The sequence below is a fragment of the Populus alba genome, chromosome 15, assembly GCF_005239225.2.
Source record: "Populus alba chromosome 15, ASM523922v2, whole genome shotgun sequence".
Taxonomy (NCBI): Eukaryota; Viridiplantae; Streptophyta; class Magnoliopsida; order Malpighiales; family Salicaceae; genus Populus; species Populus alba.
Genome location: NC_133298.1, coordinates 2019416 through 2037741, shown reverse-complemented (window position 1 = coordinate 2037741; position 18326 = coordinate 2019416). Strand labels below are relative to the sequence as shown.

The 18326-nt window shown below is 29.9% G+C and overlaps 1 protein-coding gene across 1 annotated transcript; it reads left to right on the top strand.

Moving 5' to 3' along the window:
• The first annotated feature begins 10669 nt into the window (after positions 1-10669).
• LOC118028287 (protein PHLOEM PROTEIN 2-LIKE A9) lies at positions 10670-15044 on the top strand. Its single transcript, XM_035031832.2, has 5 exons — positions 10670-10899; positions 11021-11058; positions 12942-13014; positions 13129-13211; positions 14310-15044. The coding sequence occupies exons 1-5, from the start codon at positions 10834-10836 to the stop codon at positions 14749-14751; spliced, it is 702 nt and encodes a 233-aa protein (XP_034887723.1). The 5' UTR covers positions 10670-10833; the 3' UTR covers positions 14752-15044.
• The last annotated feature ends 3282 nt before the right edge of the window (positions 15045-18326 follow it).

The following is an 18326-nucleotide window of genomic DNA, read 5'->3' as shown; positions in this document are numbered from 1 at the left end:
AAACTCTAATTTCATCATGTATCTTATAATACACGTTAACTTAAGGGATTTTCATAACACATCTACTCCACTGTGTATGAAGATATATCCACTAGTGGATTTTGAATCTTTAAAGTTGGACATTCAATTGGCATCACTATACTCTTATAGTAGTGTCGAGTAACTACTATAATATAGCTCAAAGTCCAAGGAGTACCTCAAATATTTGAATACCCTTTTTTATTTTTATAATTATTATAGAATGTGTGGTGTGTATATATATAGGAAATACTATATGATTACTCTAGTGTTATAGTTTCTACAATTACAATTGTGTACTGTCTTGTATATAAAAATAGAAAAGGTTGGCTAAGAGATAAGTCAAGCCTTCTATTATTTTCAACTTGGTATAAAAATAGTTTGTTGATGGCTCACTCTTGTGTCCTCCTCCACATGTGTTTGCTGCCGATGGTACTTCTCTTTAGGTAAAATCACTCTTTTCTTCAGTGGAAACAATAGGACCAACTCATTAAGTGCACTACTTTCTTCACTCTCCAAAGATGTTATCCATCTTGTTTTTGACTATCAAACCTTGCATTCAAGATCTTCGACAAGATGATGTTTTGGATACTAAGTTTATAAAAAAGCCAAGGCATTATTTGATGAGTTGGTCGCTGCTGGCCGGCTAGTTTCGCTAGAAGATTTTACTTTGTATATGTTTCGTGGTCTTCGAGGGGAATTTAAAGACTTAGTAACAAGCCTTGTGACAAAGGCAAAAACACCTATCATAAACTCCCCTCGTCAAAATGAACAATTTGATACAAATATCGTCTATTTTGGTGTCCTAAATCGGTGTCAATCACGTGTTTCACTCTCTACCGTTGGATTCCAGCAGCCTATCCCTCTCCTCTCTCAACTAGGGACTACAAAATAACAAAAATTAACTTTTGTATCATAATTGAATTTGAAAAATATTGAGGTACCAAAATTGTATAATTTGCGAAATTTCTAAAGTTTAAGGATCAAATTGTACTTGTTTCAAAACTTATGACTTGTCACCCATGTTTGCCGTCTTTTTCATCATGGTCTCTCTTCTTTCAACCACACCCTTTCTTAAGAAATCAAAATCAATTGGTCTTCAATTAAGATGAAATAGTTGGAGAAAAAAAAACTTGAGAATCAAATTAAAAAAGTAAAAATTTTGCTATTTCCATCCACAATAATACATGAGATGATTAACAGTGCACACCAACACATTGAAAATCCCATGTCTTTTATAATTGTCTTTTAGATTATAGGTAAATAGGTTTGCTGATATTACGATGCTGCATCTGTAATTTAAACTCCAGAACAGAGCATCCTGTTACGAAAAGCAATATTATACAAAAACCTTTATAATTCTATGAGAAAAATCTGATATAGGACTCACATTATTCTATTTGTATTAACAACAATGAGTTGAATAATTTACTGTTGAGTTTAGATTCACTTGGAAGGCAATGGAACATGCCTCTGGTATTCTGCCAGAGCCCACATTGGAAAGATATTTCTGTTGCTTTGTGATGTAGCATGCATTTTTTCATGAAAACACCAGTGATTTCCTTTCATCAATAAGATCATGGGCTAAGGGTTTTGATTCAAGTGATTTCCTCACTAAATTAATTTCAGAAAGTTACCTGCTGGGGAAAATCACCATCTTCCAAATGTGAATTGATTATCTGCTTCGCCGCTCGGTGATAGGAAAAGGATTAATGTTCAAGAATTATGAGGCCATTTTCTTGACAGGCTAGAACATATATAGAATTACTCTATAGACAGATCTCTCCCCAACCTCCATCTTTCTATATGTTAAGAAGAGAATTAACATACACTTGAGGGCTTAGCTGCTGTGGTAAACTGCAAGTTCAATCCTTGCGAACGTCCCGGGTTCGAACCTCAAAGAGTACCCCTGTCACCCCCGTGGTGTCTTACCTGCTCACTGGGCTTGTAGGATGTTCAGTGAGCCCGGGGATTAGTTGTGGTGCGCGCAAGCTAGCCCGGACACCTCGGTTATCAAAAAAAAAAAAAAGAAAGAATTAACATATCATGAGCGAGCGATGCAGCTTAACTAATTAGATTTTAAATTTATTTTTTAAAAGTTATCAGTTTATGTTTTATAAATTTTATGATTAATAAAGACTTATATAATTATTAATTTTAAAATTTATAAAATTAATCAATATATATACAAAATATCTACTTTAATAAATAAATAATTAATTAACGTCTTTGGATATAGTCACACAATTACTCTTGCTCTGGCGAGCAGCTGCTAGGCCTCCTAGGCCAACCATGTTCCACAAATGAAGCACATTCCCCGATTTCCATACTGTACTGGAAACATTTTCTCCTATTTATTACTCACAAAAAAAAAATTAAAAAAAAAAAAAAAAAAACTGAAATTTACTAGGGAAATGTACCATCCACTCTCAGGAGTTCGTAAGCTTTCAAAGAACGGTACAGCTTTTGTTATGAAAATATCGATTTCCTGCTTCCTATTACAACTTCTTGAAAAACATTTTATTTTTACGTTTTAAAAATGTTTTTTAAAAAGTTTTTAAAAAAAATTCTTTACTTCAAATTAATAATATATTTTTTAGTATTTTCAAATTATTTTTATGTATTCATATCAAAAATAATTTGGCGTAGATGGAGAGAAAAGCCTGGAGAAATGAATGTAAAGCATTAAAAGTAAGTTAAACATGGTCAAGCCCTGACTTCAAACCAGTTCTCAGCTCCAGCTGGCCTCCCAAGTTATTTAATAGATGGACAGATAGGCCGGTGGAGAAATGAATGCCTGCTAGTTATTCATGATTGAATGTTAAAGCATTAAAAGTAAGTTCAACATGGTCAAGCCCTTACTTCTTTAAAAAATTTAATAGATGGACAGATAGGCCGGTGGAGAAATGAATGCCTGCTAGTTATTCATGATTGAATGTTATAGCATTAAAAGTAAGTTCAACATGGTCAAGCCCTTACTTCTTTAAAAAATTTAATTGCAAATCATAAAGCTTATGTATATATCTAATTAAATAAACCCAAAACTAAATGTACTAATAAATAAATATATAATTATTAACGATATCTAAAAATTATACAAAATCTATTAAAAAATTCGTTTATATTGAAAAAAAAAATTCAAGGTGTGTTGTGGTCTGCACAAGTGTTAGCAACCAACAAGATAATTTATATAAATATAAATCAAACAAATATTGATGACCGTATTTTAACACGATTAAAACCGGGTCGACCTTTTCTTTCAGGTTATTCGCAAGACAGAGCCGACAGGTGGCATGTGGAATTTCCATCGCTTTAGCCTGACAAATTGACATGTAGTGGTTCGTGGAATTTTCAATCGCTTTAAAGTTCAATGTTGCACATCATTCTAAAACACACATTGATTTTAGGGATGCATAAAGATATAAAAAATATAGTAATGATTGTTTTTTAAAATATTTTTTATTTTAATATATATTAAAATAATATTTTTTTATTTTTAAAAAATTATTTTTAATATCAGCAAATTAAAATAATTTAAAAACATCAAAAAATATTAATTTAAAACAATACACATTTACTTAAAGAATTATCATAACATAATTCATAATTTTAGGTCCTATCTTGATCTTTTTAGGATCAGGTATTGACATCATTTCAAGACTCCCTACATTTTAAAGCATTTATATGAAAGTCTTATAAATTTTCATAACTCATAAGATGTCTTTTTTATTTTATTTTTTTTGTGGTACTTTGTTAAGTATATAATTAGCAATTAGAGTTGCCTCCCCCCACAAGTTTTGAGATGCTCTCAAACTTCTCAACATGGCATTCATCATTTCTTTTAAATTTTAGTTCTTACGTTCCACAATGTCATTTTATCAATGTGAATAAGAAGCAATAGATTCATGTATAATACCATTTTAGGAATACAATTAACAAAAAAGTGTTTCGTATACTCCACATCTATCACTTTTTATTACTTTTATCATTTTATTTAGTTGATTTTTAATTTTATTTTTATAATTTTTAAACATTTTAATAACCTTATCTTTATTTCCAAGCAAATAGGTACAACAATATTTTATGCAATCATCTATAAAAGTAAAATAATATTCTTTCCCACCTTCAATTTTCATAAACTTTAAATCACTGATATCTAAGTGAAATAAATCTAGAAGTTCACTACTTCTTTTAATTATTTGAAAAGAAGGTTTTGTGAATTTTTTTTTTATACAAACTTTACACTTATGATTTTTTTTTCAAAAATCATACTTGGTTATAATTTAAGGTTAATTAACCTTTGTATAGAATTATAATTTCTATGTCCTAATTTGTCATGTACTCATATATCACAAGACTAGGACAAGTAAGAAGATGAGATATCATAGTCGTCATCGTCATATTATTATTATTATTATTATTATTATTATCCTTGGTTATAATGGTCATTATATTTATTTTAAAGAGGCCATCATTAAGAAACCTCATTTGTACAAACATACTATTTTTAGAGAGTATAAACTTGTCATTCTTAAAGATTGTTTTAAAATTAATTTTTCCTCTAAAATGAGCTAAATACTAAGTCCTTTAATGCCATCAATCTGAAATATATTGTTGAGAGTGAGAAGCTTTTTGAAAGTCTTTTTAGTATGAACTTCCCTAAACCTAGTGCCTTAGAGGTTGGTGATTTTTTCATGTATAAGTGTTTTCCATCCATTTCTTTGTAAGTAAAAAATATTATTTTCTTCGCACATATATGTTTTGTGGCACTAATGTAAACCCATCACTAATTAGGATTGTTAACCTAGTTAACTTTGGAAACAAAAAATAAAAAAAAAATCATTTTTGAAACTTCTTTAGTGAGTTGATCAACTTTGGTAATATTGGCTTGAGCAGTCTTTTCTTTTTTAGGATTTCTTGTTGAGCTCTATTTCTACAATTACCGGCCAAATGTCTAGTCTTATTATAAATAAAGCATAATAGTCCTTCTTGTTTTTAGGATTCCCTTCTTAAGTCATATTACTATGATCCTTGACTAAGTGTTTAGTCTTGATGCAAGTAAAGCATTTTCCATTGAGCTTCTTAGCAATTTATTTCCCTTTCATAACAAGCTTTTTATTTTGATTTTTATTATGAAACTTTGCCACTAGTTCTATAATTTTTTCTTTGGAGGCCATACCAGAAAAATTGGCTCATCTCTCAAACAACTTATTATCATTTTTTATTCTTAAATTCAAAATAAGGTCTTTAACTCTCATTTTGTTCTTGAAATCTTTTGAAGATGGTGGCAACTTTCAATAATTACAGTCACTTGAAAAGATTTACTCATCAACATGAATATCATATAAAATAAGCTGAAACTTTTGAACTTGGCTTATAAATATCTTTGTGTCTCCCATCTTGAAATCAAAAAATTTCCCTATTATAAACTTTTCCATACCATCATCTTTAGCCTTGTGCTTCTTGTCTAAAGCTTTCCATTATTCTATTGCACTCTTGATCGAACTTTGTTGATAACTTGAGACCTCCCGATATAAGGGAGACTCTAATGAAATTTTGATAAAAAATTTGGTGGAACCTGTATAAAAACAATTACTAAAAATTTTCAATGTATCTCGAAAAAAAGATGTAGAAAATTGGGGTTGTTGTAATATTAATTATCAGAATAATGCAAATTATGATTGAACCATGTTAGAAAGCATGAATTATGATTAAGTGTTTAATCTTTAATAGAAAAAACAAAATTCCTTTCCCCCTTTTATTAGAGGCTTCAGATAAAGAGGAAGATTTGAGAGACTTAAAGTTTTACGGTAGTAGTTTGGAAAATGTAGGTTTATAGGTGTTAATAGATGAAATAAGTAAGAATTTTTCAAAGAGAGAAGAAAAATCCTCACTTTCTTCTTTTAGGTGAATTTCGACTAAGAAAAAGAAGAAACTGGGACAATTGAGTTTTGATAAAATCAATGAGAAATCATGAAAATTGTAGATAGTTGATGTTGATAGGTTAATTGAATAATGATTTTTGTAAAAGAAAAACTAATTAAAAGGAGGTTTTCATCCTCTTGAATTAAAAGTTTAATCAAACTTAACTAAGGGTGTTGAATTTAATCAAGAAATATGTAATTAGTATTAGAATTGAACCCGTTCAAGTGAATAAATAAGAACATACTAAATTGTGCTGGTACAGAGAAAGTTGTAGGACCTAATCAGTAATAAGAAACCTTTTTGTGCACACAGACACTAGGTAGGTATTCTACACCTTGAGATAATATAATAGCTTATTGAAGGAATTTTTGTAAATTGTAAATTTATTATAAAGTTATGAAATAAAAAATGAGGTAGATTAATGCCTTGTTGAATGGGCAAGTTGAGAAAATTATTTACTGGTTAATGAAAATAATGTCATGTTGAATAATAATGCCTTGTTGAATGGGCAAGTTGAGAAAATTATTTACTGGTTAATGAAAATAATGTCATGTTGAATAATAATGCCTTGTTGAATGAGCAAGTTGAAAAAAATTACTTCCTAGTTATCGAAAAGAATGCCATGTTGAATAGGCAAGTTGAGAAGATTAATTCCTTGTTAATAGAAATAATGTCTTGTTGAATGAACGAGTTAAAAAGATTATTTCTTGGTTAAAGGGAATAATGTCCTAACAAATGGGCAAGTTAAGAGAATTAACATCTTGGTTAATGGGATAAATACTTGGTATAATGGATAAATTATAAAATTTAATCGATTTAAATTGAAGTTAAATATGTGGGATTGTTAGAGGCACTTTTGGTATTTCATAAATTTATTTCTATCTAGAAATTGTATTAAACATTTATGAAATCATTAAATTACTAGAGATAGGATATTTCAATTAATGATTTGGGAATTGCTTTAATGCACATGAAAAGTTAGTCCTTAATCAATTATTTATCAAAATGTGCAATTTTGATCATGCTTAATGTGATTATATTTTTAGATACATCGCACTCTCAAACTGAAAAGTAGATACATGTACATATAATTTTGTTAAGTAATTAATGTAATTTGAAGAATTAATATTTTTTTTGTAATACACTTTTATATTTAAGAATTGTAATATTTAACTTAATTACTTATGTATGATATAATTTATGATATTGTTATTATTAAGTTGAATTACAGTTGGTTTTTATATATATTTTGAGCACAATTACCTCTAAAAAAATAAATTGATGCATGTTATGAATTAATTAAGTTTAAGTAATTTTTCTATAGAATATGGAAATGAGAAGTTGATATTATGGTTGAGTTTTAAATGTCCAGATGATAGGATGAAAATTATGATTTATTTTTATTGGTTGAAAAATATTGAGTTAATAACTTGGTATTAAAATAATACAAAGAAGATTCTGCCAAAATTTCAGCAATATATATATATAAAGATTTGGTAACTATGAATATATGTAATATAATTTGAGATTATATTTGGGGTTGTTACAAGATATTTTTTTTCTCTTACAAAAAAAATTGTACATGCAAGCTTTTTTGATGCGTTTTTGTACATAAAAAAATTAGAGTGTAAAATGAAAAGTTTATATATATAATTAAATAAATTGAGAACTATGTGAGTTAATAAACGGGAAAAAAGTATTAACAATAACTAAAAATGAAAATGAAAAAATTGAATGTCTTAATAAATGAAACATTTACTTGGTTTTGTTTTTTAAATTTATTTATTAAAATTAATTCTTTTATTCAATCAAATGATATTAAAAATAGACTCACATATTAAATTGATTAAATAAAATAAAAGTTAAAAGAAAAACATATTATGCAAGGTTACATATATTAAAAATGTTTTCCGAGCATAAATAGTTTTTCTTTTTAAAAATAAATTCCTTGGATTAAAAAAAGATAAAAAAAAATATAGATAAATCAGAATAATGTTTTCAAAAATTAAATACATACAACACCATAAAAAAACAATCTCTATCCAAAAAAAATATTAATTAAGCAAAATAAATCATAGATGAGAGATGTTATTTGAAACATGAATTTAAAAATCATTTTAAAAAATATATTTTAAAAAAATACCAATAAAAAATACAATATCAGAAAAAACAAATATCCGGTTGTTGTGGCTTAACTCGTTAAATCTGTAACCCAAACCATGAACTCAACCGGGTTCAATATTGTTTTCTTTTAAATTTATATTCGACCTTTGAAAAAAAATAAACTCATGACCCGAATTATGAACTCAATTGAGATTAATATTATTTCCCTTAAATTTTTTTAAAAAATTAAATTCATGACTCGGACCATGAACTTAACTTAGTTTAATAACTTTTTTTTTCCATAAATTTAAATTCAACCATAAAAAAAAAATTCAAAAAGTAAACACACACAACACAATAAAAAACCATTCTTTATCTAAAAATGTTGAATAAGAAAAAAAAATCACATATGAGGGATATTCTCTTAAATAAAAAATTTAAAAACAGATACAAAAAAATATATATATAAAATAAATTGTCCAGTTGTTATGGCTCAACTCGTTAAACTCATGATTCGGACCATGAATCCAATCAGGTTCAATATTGTTTTCTCTTAAATTTATATTCAATCTTTAAAAAAACTTGTGACCATACCATAAATTTAACCGAGTTCAATATTATTTTTCCCTAAATTTATATTCAACTTTTTTTTAAAAAAAAATTAAACTCATGACCTAGACCATGAACTCAACCAGGTTCAATATAGCTTGTTAAGAAGAAAATTAACAAACCTTGAAAGGTATAGCTTAACTGGTTAGGTCTTGGTTTTGCTCTCTAAAAGTTACTAGTTCAAGTCTCATAAATTTTGGAGACACTAGAGTTTTACATGGTCGTTAACTTTAGAGCTTCTAAAATTAGTCGAGATATACACAAACTGGTCAGGATATTGATGTTAAAAAAAACCAAAAAAAAACAAGAAAAAGAAGAAAATTAACATCTTTGCCTATAGCCGCACAATTACTCTAGCTCTTGCGAGCAGCTGCGAGGCCTCCTAGGGCCAACCATGTGCCATAAATGAGGCACTCTCCCCGATTTCCATATTTATTACGGCTATCAAACTCCTAAGGTGGTTTCAGAGATGAAATGAATTTAAAATTCATTAGGGAAATGTACCATCCACTCTAAGGAGTTCGTAAGCTTTCAAAGAACGGTACAGCTTTTGTTATGAAAATATCGATTTCCTGCTTCCTATTACAACTTCTTGAAAAACATTTTATTTTTACGTCTTAAAAATATTTTTTATAAAATCTGAATTTTTTTTTCTTTACTTCAAATTAATAATATATTTTTTAGTATTTTCAAATTATTTTTATGTATTCATATCAAAAATAATTTTTAAAAAATAAAAAAAATATTTTAATATATTCATCCAATAAAAAAAACAACCACTTCTACGCCATAAATTATTTTTCAGTAGATGGAGAGAAGCCGGTGGAGAAATGAATGTAAAGCATTAAAAGTAAGTTAAACATGGTCAAGCCCTGACTTCAAACCAGTTCTCAGCTCCAGCTGGCTCCTAAGTTATTTAATAGATGGACAGATAGGCCGGTGGAGAAATGAATGCCTGCTAGTTATTCATGATTGAATGTTAAGGCATTAAAAGTAAGTTCAACATGGTCAAGCCCTTACTTCTTTAAAAAATTTAATTGCAAAATCATAAAGTGTTGTATATATATAATTAAATAAACCCAAAACTACATGTACTAATAAATAAATAAATTATTATTAATGACATCTAAATATAAAACTTGAAAATCAAAAGACAAATACAGATTAAGATATTTAATCTAGTAAGACAAGATATTTTTCTGATCACATTTTCTAATTTTTTTTTATTAATTTTTTTTATTTAATCAAAAGATAATAAAAATAGATAAACATATTAAATTTATAAAAAATGTTATGCAGGTTGCATATACTGTGGTGATCAAAAATTCGAGGTTTAAGCTCTTTTGATCTAAAAATCTATTTTTAACTTATTTTTAATCCAAAACACTTTTGAAACGATGATAACATTATCCATGACTTCAAAAAACCAAAAAAAAAAAAACCGCTTCAGAAAACGAAACCAACCTGAAATCAAAATTTAACACAGACTCAAATATGTTTTATCCATAAACTTTAAAGGTAAAAAAACAAAAACAAAAACACCTGATATGAACTCTACTAATCAAAATGAACAATTTAACACAAATATCGTCAATTTTGATGGCTTAAATCAATGTCAATGACTTGTTTCTCTCTATACCAGTGAAATTTAGTGACCTTTCTCTTCTCTCTAAATCAGGGATAAAAAAAAATAACAAAAATGAATTTTTGTACCATAATTAAACTGGAAAAACATTGAGGGACCGAAATCATAAAATTTACATGATTTTTTAAGTTGAAGGATCAAAGTTCATCTTTTGCAAAACTTATGGTACACCACTTATTTTTGTCGTGGTTTTCATTTCAGTCCCTCCTCTTTTAATTTCACCCTTTTATAATAATTCAGAATCAATTGTTCTTTAATTCAAACACATTAAATCACTTAAAACAAAATTTGATGACCAAACTGAAAAAAAATATAAAATTTTGCACAATCCAACTACAATAATTCATGAGAAGATGAACTGTGGAGCCGTGCACATTAGAAATCCCATTCCTTTTAGGTTATAGGTAAAGTAATGGTTGACTTAGAATATTAGATCGTGGAAATTGATACTCCCAAACAACAAAGCTCTCATTATTGTTCTTGTATTGAACTTTTACCACATAGTTCCTTGAAATCTCTTTGGCATACAGGTCATGAGTACTTCTTCCGAAAAGTCAAGCAAAGGGGCTCCCGAAGGCTCTCAACCACCGCCTCCAAAGGTCGGAATTCTTTTTACTTCTTCAATAATTCAGATAATCATTTCGTAATGATCAGGGGAGCAAATTAAATGTTTTAATGATATGACAATCTGGAATTTTTCTTGTGTGGCATGTTTTAAAGGGCGCTGGTAGTGGATCACCCGATGTTCGAAATGCAAGGTGAGAATATGGTTTTTCTTTCCCTCCTATTTGAAGCTTCTATGTGCATGCTTTTTTTTTTTTTGCAGTGGTTGAAACATTGTTTACTAATCAGTTTATTTTTGGTATATGATCTGCACATAGAAAATGGAAAAAGGTCCTTTATTCTATTTTATGTCAATAGATCAGCCAGCCATCCAAGGGCGATGCGAAAATTTATTATTGAGGTGATAAAAAGACAAGATTGATCTATTGAATAAAATCACATACTTTTTTAGGTGAATCGAGATCGCCAATATGTTGAGGTGTGATCGAAGAGCAAATAATACCTTACCACATCTTTATCTTCTATTTCTTCCTTGCATATGACCTTTCCGATGCATTCTCCATGATTTCTTTATCCTCTCTACTAACAATCTTTCACAGGTCCTGACCTTGGAGATGGATTTTGTATACATAACTCTCAATAGTAATAATTGGAGCCATTGAGCTCTTACATCCCAAATTGATTCAAACTACTGTTGGAATCCATATTTAGTAACACAATTTTTTTTCACAAAACTTCTTTTTTTACTCGATCACGATCAAGACTAGGAAAAAAAACAACTTGGCTCCACTACAAGTTGAACCAATAAAAAGAAGAAAAAAACTTGCTATAGAATTATACTTTATGCTAAAAGTCATCAACTTTCACTTTGCGAATCCATAGTGAAATACAAATGCTTTTTTGCTATTTTAATTAATTTTTTTTTTATTTAGTTTTTTAATATTTATTTTTTTTAATTTAATTATTATGCTCCTGATACGAATTTTAGATTAGACCGGTTAACTTAGTTGATTCATATTTTTTTTAATTATTTTTTTTTTCAATTTTATCCTAATATACATTGTGATCATCTATTGGGTTTTGGGTCAAAGTGTTTTGTTTGTATTAATGGATCAAAGATAATTTGACGAAGAATATTGTAAAAATACAGGTAGTCATTTGGTAAAAATATATGGTCCTATTTTATATGTTAAATTAACTTAAAAAAAATCTTCCTATGATAAATATAATAACTTAAATTTATAGTCATTTGTGATATTCATTGCAGAATAAGTATAAATTAAAGATTTCAAATCATACCTAAATAATTTATGGGTCTCATAAAAATATATGGATTGAATATTATCACAAGGACATCTCTTACAATTTTTTTATATATAATCGAAACATAAATATTTTTATATTGAAATATATTTTATACTGGTGGTGATGCTTTATCAAATGTTTTATATTTAGTATAGTGTAGTATATATAATGATAAACTAAACATTATAGGTTAATTATGTAATTTATTTTAGACATGTCAAGCGCATTTACAATTAAATATAAAGCCTAAGGGCATTTAAAAAAGATTTTCATAAATTTTTAAAGTTTAATTTATTTTTCAATAGTTGTATATTGAATTTAGAGTTCCTTCAATTATGTGATATCATGAAAATTTTGACAAATATTAAGATTTCTATAAAGGTGCAAGAAAGAGGGCTAATTATTTTGTCACTCTGTCATGGTATGGAGTCGGATAAGTAATAATATCACCCTTCATTCAAAACCTTAATTTCTATTTTCTTATTCGGAAAAATGACTTTCAAAAAAATTGTTTTTTATACAAATTGATGTGTCAGTTGATTATCGATAAAATATGAGTCCTGCAAATGATAAATGGTTGATCTTCCATGAATTGAAATAATTTTTCAGGTGTTTGTGTGCAAAATTTTGTATAAAATATTTTTGTTTATACTGCATCATTAAGTTTAACATTTTTTTTATTAAATACAAGTCCATAGTGGAGTCAAATTAAGATGTGTTGTAAAAAATAAGATTTATAAATGATGATACTGCATGTTTTCGGAGTTAATAGCAAGGAGAAGCCTCAATCATCTAAAGTTAATGAAAATCCTGAAGGGCCAAAGAAGGATGAAGTCTCCTCAGAGGTCAGAATATTATTAGTGCTTGAATGGTAATTAATTAAGATAATTATGTAATGATTAGGGGTCAAACGAAACGATTTAATAATGACAATTTCGAAATTCTCTTGTTTGACACAGGGCACTGGTGGCAAAAAGTTTAAACCAAAGGAACTTAAAATCTGCTGGCAGGAAGAGAATCAATTTTGGAGTATTCCTAAAGAGTGAGGATAACATACCTGTTTTCTTCTTGAATAGTTATGCTGTTATGTTACAAATCTTGGTGTGCTTGATCTATTGTTATGTTACAAATGTTTTGTTAATAAAAGTAAAATTAGAATCATTAAATTACAATCTAGATTTTTAATTAATATTCTTGCATGTATTCATTATAAAAAATCAATACATAATTTACAAATATATAAAGTTTTAAGAGGATCAATATCATAGAAAATTTGTATGGCGTTTAAGTTGTAACTATCAAAATTTAATAATATATATGAAAATAAAAATAATTATATCTTGTCTTTCTAGAATTGAACCAATTTAATTTTTTTATAAAGATTCTTTATCCTTTTTCACGCATAACTCTTCTCTATAGATAAAGTATTGATAGTTATAATTTGAATATCATAAAATGTTTATGAAAGTCTTTTAAATTTATAAAAAGTATTTTATATCGCTGGATCGGGTTCACACCTATTTTTTTTTTCTTTTCTTTTTTTTCTCTTTTAGATACCCAATCTCCCCAAATTTCTCCTTCTATCTTCTTCTTCTTCTCTACTATTCAATCCATTAATTAACCCAGCAATAACCCAAACAGTCATCACCATAATCAAGCTTTCTTTCTCTTCCAAACCCAGCTAGAAATCATTTATTGTGTTGATGAATTTGTATGGATTGATTCATTCATATAAGTTGTTTGTTTGCATGTGCAGACAGTATAGTTATTTAGTAAAATTTCTAACATCTCTGGGTCATGCAAAGTAATTTGCTTTGGCCTTATATTGTTTCCAGGTGCATGCATCTATATGCATCTTCTCTACTATTCAATCCATTAGTTATTGTTTCTTTCTGTTGTTTCCTTTCATTTTTGGCCGAGACCATAAAACAAAGTTTTTTTTATTATTATTATTTCTTTACATGACAGGATTGAGTTTTAGGGGTGAGTATATTAAACTAAAGACCAATGGTTTACCATCATGATGGAACTGTATCACTACCTTTCGTGAATCTGCAGATTTTGAATAGTGGTGCTATAGTAATGTAGAGCCTATTTTGTTTATGTCAATTTGAATCTATTTGCTCTTTGCAAAATATAGGGATGGTCTTCCTGTAGAGCTGCTGGAGGTGTGCTGGCTTGATGTAAGTGGTGAAATGCCTGTAACCAAAGGGAAGGCGTATGAAGTTAGCTTTAAGTTATCCATGAACACAGAGCATTCCTTTGGCTGGGAAGTTCCTGTAACGGTGATGGCTAGGATAGGAAAGAAGGGAAAGTATGAGCGCAAAGAAATAGATCTATCAAAATTAAGCGAAAAAGAAAAGGAATTTCCTCCGGATAAGTGTCGGATTGAGTTTAAAAGTGATGAAAACGCTAAAAATGACGAGACGCTCTATTTTGGCTTGTATGAAGTGTGGACTAACAAATGGAAGGGTGGTCTACGGATTCATGAGGCCATAGTTCAGGAAATACCAGCTGGGAATAATGCTTCTACATCTAATACCGGTTCCGACGAGTCCAGAGGGAAGGGAATAGCAGCATGACGATTAATTCTATTTCAACATCTGAAAACCCCCGATCGAGTCCAAGTTCAAGGAGTACGTAGAAGCTGATTTAGAGACTTGTAACGTGGGAATTTTTTTTCAGGGATTTGATCAGCGGACCAGATTGCATCTCCTAGTTATCTATTATATCTATTTTCGTCAGTGTCATATTTCAAGTTATTTTGATTTTCTTAGTTAGCCCAACTATGGCAAACTTATAATATGCATTGCTAGGACTCTAGTTATTTAGCTATGGTTTGAATAAAAACTATAGACTTGAGACTTTTTCTCCAGAGCTTTTCTATTTGTCTTATGATATGCTACGTCAACATCCTAAAATTAATCCTCTGGGTTTGATATATATTGTTAATTTCAGTATAGAAGCTGCTCATGCATGTGCGTCCATTTTTTAAGATTTTGAAGTATAGGGTAGATAAAAAAGAACCATCTTTTTTTTTTTTTATTAAAACAAATTAATGGATTTTTAAAGACAGGTCGGAGAGATGCGGTAGAAATTGTTGGGTATGCGACCAAAGTCCCACATTGGCTAGAAATGGGGAGGATCAAGGGTATATAAGGATGGACAAATATCTCCATTGGTTTGAGGCCTTTTGGGGTATAGCCCAAGAGCAAATCCATGAGGGCTTAGGCCCAAAGTGGACAATATCATACCAATGTGGAGATAAGTGGTGTCCATAGTCCCTACAAGTGGTATCAGAGCCTTGCCCCGGAGTTAGCCATGATGGATGAATCCTCGGAATGCCGAACAAAAGGTGGTGGGCCCCCAAGCAAATCACGATGTAATCCGTGGATCAGCTCTATTGGATAGGCGGTGTGCTCTAGATGCTTCACGGACGTGTCCTGGCTCCAACACGGTGAAGAGGAGTTGACCTAGAAAGAGCAAACTCTCAAGTCAGGTAGTGCTCTCTGGATGCTTCATGGACGTGTCCTGACCCCAACACGGTAAAGTGGAGAATAAAGAATCATGGTTGATAGAGAGTGGACGGATGAATGATCGTTTGAGGAGAGGCTCGGTGGTCCTTTGTTCGAGGGGAGGATTGTTGGGTATGCGACCAAAGTCCCACATTGGCTAGAAATGGGGAGGATCAAGGGTATATAAGGATGGACAAATATCTCCATTGGTTTGAGGCCTTTTGGGGTATAGCCCAAAAGCAAATCCATGAGGGCTTAGGCCCAAAGTGGACAATATCATACCAATGTGGAGATAAGTGGTGTCCATAGTCCCTACAAAAATGACACTTCCTTTCCTTATGGTACTCATGTCATCTTGGATGGGTCTCAAATTTTTCTGCATTTGATGTGCAAAATTTGATGTAGATTCTACATGTGCATATTCTGGATAAAAGGCAGTAAAATAGATGAAAAATATATCAAATAAAATATTAGAGTTTCAATATAATTCTTGTAAATTAAAAGATCTAAATAGAAACCAAATAGTTGAGTTTTTAGGATAGAAAAAACTAATGATTAAAAAAAAAAACTGAGAAACAACTAGTCTAAATAAAAACGGTAAATAAAATAGTAAAAAAGCACAATTAAAAAACATAAAGGTAAAGCATGAGAGGAAAAAAAAAAAGAAATGAAAAAAAGATAAATCATAGAGTTGCACTGTTTTAGTTTTTGAGTTCTTCATGGAAAAAAAATTGTTTTTTTTTTAATAAAAAAAAACACATTCCGCTCTTTAAATCATCTTTCCAAGGATAGCTAAAACAGGAAAGTAAAAAATAATATTCTGAAAAACACTTTCCAACAAATCATCGTTCCCAAATAAAACAATGGCACGTGTCAATGTATTAATGCAATGACATTTAAATGATGCACCGGTATTGTACGGCATCAGCAAGGTAAGAATTGTTTTTTTTTTTTTTTGGGATCATTGTAACAAAAGCTAAATACTGCTGTAAAATCATTTTACATCAGAAATATTTTATTGTGGAGATAATAATTTTACTTTTTATTTTTTTTATTGGGTTCTTTTCTGCTTTTTTGTTTCTCTGTTCTTTGTATCTCACCCCCTGTTCTCTGGGTTTGTTTCTTCGTTCGTGGCCTCTTGTGCCCCTCTGTTCTGTGCTTCTGTTTCCTTATGATTTTTTCTCCTCAGTCTTTTTCCTTTTCGTTTATATCCCCTGGAAAACCCTCGGTTCACTCTGTATTTTCCCTTGTGTTTGTTCTCTGTTCTCCTTTGCCTCCTCTCCTGGCCTCTTTCCCTGTTTTCCTTTCTTCTTCCCCAGTTTCCTTTGTTCCCCCCTCTTGTTTTCCGTTTCTTCCCTCCCAGTCTTTCTCAGCTTGCATCTCTCTCCCCTCCTATCAGTGGTCATTCTCTGGCTTTCGTGTATGATCGTGCACAATCTGCACGATGGGCGGCTTGCACGTTCGCCTATAATTCATTAATTAAATTAATTTCAAGTTTAATTAAATCTCAAAACTTATTAATTCTTTTAATTTTTAATTAAATTAATTTCAAAATTTATAATTCAATCTTTATTATTCATCAAACTTTCAATTTATATTGTCTTAACTCAATTTTTAAATTATTTTTTATTCATTTTTTTTTTTAAAAAGCAAAAAATAGATTATGATAAAAGTAATAGAAATGGAAAGAAGAGAACATATAGGACTGAGGATTCTATACTATTGGACAATAATTTAATCTTTCATTTACTAAAGAAGAGAACATATAGGACTGAAGACAATAATTATTTTTTTTAAAAGCAAAAAATAGATTATGATAAAAGTAATAGCTGAAGGTGCTTCCACCTTCTCTGTCCAAGAAGCGGGTGCTGTGGGTGGTTCCACCATCTCAAGCATTGCAAGGTGGCAACGAGAATAAATTGACCACACATGAGCTCTTCCAAATGGAGCACAAAGAACAGCTCAAGTTAGCGGAAGATTGGATCGAGAAAACCTCTCAGTCATGCTCAACAGTAGCCATTCTTGTGGCCACGGGTGTCTATGCTGCCGCTTACTCTATACGTGGAGGTTCTGATGATCCAGGCACTCCCATCTTCCTTTCACAACCGTGTCTTCTTGGCTTTCACTGCCTTGGAGCTTATCGCTATAGTGAGCTCCTTGACCTCAGCTGTGATGTTCCTTTCTACCCTCACCACTCCTTGCAGCGTTGCCAATTTCTCATGTAATCACATGATACCCAAACGACAGAAGAAACACCACCCCTTTAGAGGGGCTTTTACGCAATCTATCAATAAACTAAAAAACTTAAGCTATTCCTCTAACAAAATCATTACTATATAGTATATAGTCTTTATTAAAAAATAAAAACAATAATCACAAATAGACTCAAACTAATTCCCACGTTAAATAAACAAGAAAACATTTTTTTTCCCATATTGGATCATAAATTTTTTTTAAAGAAAAATCAGGTTTCATATTTCAATTCCTTGCAATATAACATAGTTACCAGAACACCCATTTGGAATAGGAAGCCTGGCACCTTGTAAATTCCTGCTTCTAAAATAAGCTTCCTCAACTTTCATCCCCTCCATTTCTACCCCTACAAAAACTACACAAAATTATAAGAAACAGAACATTGAGAA